Genomic DNA, 4,701 nt, shown 5'->3' on the forward strand with positions numbered 1-4,701 from the left:
GCAGGTAGCCCGGGTACTATAAAAAAAATGACTATTGAGGATGACCCTGAAGATTGTCTCCTTTCTTTTGAGAAGGGAAGGATGTCCCAAAGAGCATCAGGCACACATAGGGATTTATTGTACAGATGTGCAGAATAAGAAAGGTGAAGGCAGGGCCATTGTATTGTGTGTGTGTGTGGGGGGGGGCAGTATGCCCGCTGCTCCTTCTTCCATTCAGAGCATCCAGGTTGCTATGCTAGGAGCTCTTACCAGTGTGACGTCAGTGAGCTGGGCGGGATGCTGGACAGAGCCAAAGGTACCATCCATGCACCACCAGCACACAACCCCCCCCCACCCCCCAACTAACCTCTTGCAAACCAAAATTTGCTTATAGCCTTGTACAACAAGTTACTAGAAAGTAACCATTTATTTTTTATTATAGGCTGGTTCGATCATGTGATTGATTCTCCTCAAAATCCATCTAAAAAAAATACATATATATATAATTTACATTTTTCTTTACAGAAGATGAGTATATGTGACAGCATCTTTGCTGATGCGGAAGGAGGTCAGTCCAGTAAAAAAGAAAGAAAGAAAGAAAGAAAGAGTTTCCCTCTCTCGGATTATTTTCAGCGCACTCCAGTTTTGTACGGTAGGACAAGCGATTGCTTACAAGGCTGTGCTGGCATGAGAGGCAGGCATCTGCTTTGTTTGGTACTGTACCTGGTAAACGGCTGATGTAAGGCTAGCAGTGAAGCGTGCACCGTTATGGAGATCACCGACAAGTGGAAATAGTCGAACATGACAGGAACATGGTGGTGCAAACCTCTTCGCGGATGAAAATGAAGACCTAAAGTGCGGCTGCTGATCAGGGGGACGGCAGATATGTCTTTCAGCCTGGAAGAAATGTTTACACTTGTCAGCGACGCTCATGTTGTTTTTTCTTGTTAGAGATTTGGGAATTTTATCGGCAGAAAACTGACAAAACGCAATGCAAGAGGAGTGGAAGGAACAGAGCTTCACTGTACCAGTGTTATGGATCTACCTACAGGAGGCAAGGGAGACAATTTATAGTCCCGGTATGAATATGTTACACAGGACCACTGTATTTTGTGCCCTCATGCCATGCCTGGACGAGATCCACTGGCAGCAATGTGCCACCGTATATAATCATATGGTGTTCTTAACATACTTTACCCAGAAGGCATTACAGTACTCACTGCTGCTCGCAGTCCGTAAAATGAAGGTCCAACTTCAGCTGGAAGTCCACTTCGCTAAGAGCATCTTCTACCTAAAGAACAGAACCAAGTTGAATGGATGCATTTCCTAAGCTGGTGCAAAAATAATGTTTTTCTATAACTAGTAGAAACACAAAATTTATAAACATTAAAAATAAATATTGAATTAACCCAAAATTGTATAGTAACCCTTTGAAGTAGGTTCTTCAAAACAAACTGGAACACCTCTACCTATGCTCCACCACTGCCGACTTGGGATGACAGAAATTGACACAAATGTCCTGACAGATGATGTCCTGGCTCACTCCTCAAAGAATTGACCAATGCCCGGGTTAAGTCTCACCAAACATGTTACAATCCAAGAATACAAGGAGCTGTACAACCAGCCAAACCAGTCCTCAATCTCTTGCGGTTTCAAACATAAAATGTTCTTACAGTCACTAATACCCTGCACTCCTCATGGTATTATATAAGCTGGTACAGTACTAATTACAGGGCTGGTGTGATAACGTTCATGAGAGGGGTGGCAGCAAGACCAGTCAGCCAGCTTCAGTGGACCAGAGTTCCCAAAAATTCCAAAAAAGGTGGAAAATACAGAGACAACCCACAGGGCAACTTCCAAATGTACAATATAAATCTTCCATGAACATTTAATCCGTGCCTCCACCACCTGCTGCTTGTTATTTAGTACCGCATCATCAGCTGCACATCTGACCAGAATCAGAACTCTTTAAATGCAGTTTAGAACATTGAGTTTGATCAAAGACGTATCTTACCACCTATCTGGTCACTTTTAGACATCACTCAGTTCCTATTTATTCCTGCTGCCTCCCCTGACTTTATTTTTGTCCTTGACTATCACCTGTCACTTTCCCTGACCCCCCCCCCAGCCTGTCTGACTACGTCCCTGTCTTGTGATTCTCTGCTGTGCTCAGTACTGCCTGTTCTGTTGGCTGTCAGCCTTTTAGCTGTTCGCCATAATCTAATCCACTACCTCCCAGTCCCAGCATGTCACTGCTGTATTGGGCATGGCAGAAAATCTTGTCATCATGGTTCCAGATGGCAGGGAGACTGGGGATCAAAACCTACAGCAGAACTACAACCGACTCACTTTTCGGCTAAACTACATAGATTGATGTTCTTATAAATATTGTCATACATAATAGTTATATCAGATACAAACCCGTTCTCCATCCAGAAAAAGGTGGACTTTGAACAACATGACATCATTAATATCGATATCTTCATTCCTATATAGAATTTGGAGGATCCGACTGTACACAATATTATCGTACACACACGGAGAATATGCTCCGGTGTCATCTGTAACAGAAGAGGAATAAAACATGTATGTATATTTTTATTTGTCATTTTACCTTAATCACTTCAATTTGTGCAACTGTTTACTATATAAGAAACAGCTAAATAAAAAATACATATTGTTTTTTATACATGTGTGGCTCCTCTAAAATCTTATTCCAGATAGGGGTCTGGTATGTATTTTACTAATATGAACTTTATGAAATAAAGTTCATATTAGGAGCCCCCTTTCATAGCAGAGTCCCCCCTGTACATCAGAAGCACCGCCTCTCAGACTCAAGAGCCGCCCTTAACATCTGAAGCCCCTCTTCACATCAGAGTCCTCCTCTTTCCCATCAGAATTCACCATTCACATCACAAGCCCCTTTTTCCATTAGGAGCTCTCTCTACATGGGAATTCAACCCTTTCACATCAGAGTTCCCCCTGCACATCAGGGTCCTACACCAGGAGCTGCAGCTGCAAGAGGCAGAGCAGGCCTGGATGGAGGCAAACTTCCGTCCATTTCTGAATAGATCCCACCAGGGCCATCTCTATAATGAGGCAGTTGCCACAGGCAGCATCTCATCTGGGAGCAGCTGGGGGGGTTAAGAGCTCTTAGCAACCTGTTACGCTCTGTGGGTTGTGGCTTCCCACCCAGTTCACTGACGTCACTGGTTGGCAAGAGCTGAGTGGGAATGCTCTAGCTTGTATCCCACAATCTCCTGGCAACCAGTGACGTCAGTGATCTGGACAGCATGCCACACAGAGCCGCTGACAGCTCAGACCGACATCCACCACCGCCCCATTGCCTGAGAAGCCGGCTCCATGTTTGAGATTGGCCAGGAAACTGGCTTCCCAGCCAGTCAGCATCGAAACTGGCTTCCCAGCCAGTCAGCATCGAACCGGCTTTGGCATGTTCGGGCGGCTTGATGCTGATTGGCTTGGAAGCCTACTTCCCGGCCAATCAGCAAGGAGCTGGCTGTTTGGCCAGCCCAATGCCATTGGCTGTGAAGCCGGCTTCTTGTCAAATCAGCATGGAGCCAGCTTCCCGGCCAATCAGGAAGCCGAGAGGCGGTTATTACTCACCACCTGCATTCCTGATTGCCCAGGAAGCCAGCTCCATGTTCCCCTACGGCAATTTTCGTCTGACTGGAAGTTCCAGTATCGGGGAAGATATCAGAGTATGGGTACTCGGTCAAATACTCGGTATCGACACCGACACCATTATCGGCATCAGTGAATCCTTACAAATAAGTAAACTAAACATTGTAGTCCGTGACGAGAGTGAGCTTGGAGCGGTGACTACCTTACAACACACACAGGGACCATGGGGAACAAAAGTAGACACCCTCTAGAAGGAAGGACAGTGTCAGCACCAATTCACAGATGATTGGAGGACCTACAGCCGAGTGATACACAAATAAGATACATTGTTGTTAATAGTTAAGGTACTTGAATGTATTTTTAGGGTTTACCCTCTGAGTTTAGTGTCACTTTAAGGGTGTTAAATATTTGGCATGAGTTGGTTTTTAGGTTTTGGAACGCACATGCCAATGACGTTCTCCGGAATACCTCATCAAGCCCGTCACAGTGAGGAGCAGAGTCTAGTAAGAAGGTCCATTAGGACCATTGTGAATATTAATCGATGAGCTGGAACTTGCTGAACATCAGCATGCGTCTCGGAAGAATTGCGAGATATATTCCGAGCTATTGAATGCCGTATTGGCCAATACAGAGCAGACGTATTGGCGAGATGAGAGGAGCATTTTGGAACTCATCTTTGTGATTGCTCGGTTGAAGCATAAACTGATTAAATCTCGCCCTCACACACAGATAATCTTCCATCAGTTCCTGGCCGACATCCAGCAGCTCCATAAACATATTGCCATCATTCAGAGCGTGCACTTTATTTAACTACAGTTTTATGAAGCAATCTTCAGAGACACCCATAGGCACGGATTCTTGTTTATCCCTTTCTATATCAACAATGTATTTCCTAATGAAAAAATCATGACCTGGAATATTGTTCTATATTAATGAAGAGAGGAGTGATTTCCAGCTAAATTGGTTTTGCCTCAAAATTACAGATTTTGCCTTTGCCGAATTTAGAGAAATAATTATTCTTTTTTTTTTTGCTTGGGCACAAATTATTCAAATTTTATTTAAGAAAAAAAAAAACTTGCT

The 4,701-nt window shown here is 44.1% G+C and overlaps 1 protein-coding gene across 1 annotated transcript in view; it reads right to left on the reverse strand.

Annotated features, from left to right (window-relative positions):
- Positions 1–4,701, reverse strand: part of FAM135B (family with sequence similarity 135 member B) — a 54,083-nt gene that overhangs the window by 44,886 nt on the left and 4,496 nt on the right. Inside the window, exons 3-5 of the mRNA XM_018562706.1 lie at positions 2,401–2,540; positions 1,200–1,270; positions 703–876 (exon numbers count right to left, since the gene is read on the reverse strand). Of these exons, the coding sequence (XP_018418208.1) occupies positions 703–876; positions 1,200–1,270; positions 2,401–2,540 (385 nt within the window). The remainder of the gene's footprint in view (positions 1–702; positions 877–1,199; positions 1,271–2,400; positions 2,541–4,701) is intronic.

Source organism: Nanorana parkeri, unplaced genomic scaffold, assembly GCF_000935625.1.
Source record: "Nanorana parkeri isolate BGI_ZX_2015 unplaced genomic scaffold, ASM93562v1 scaffold593, whole genome shotgun sequence".
NCBI lineage: Eukaryota > Metazoa > Chordata > Amphibia > Anura > Dicroglossidae > Nanorana > Nanorana parkeri.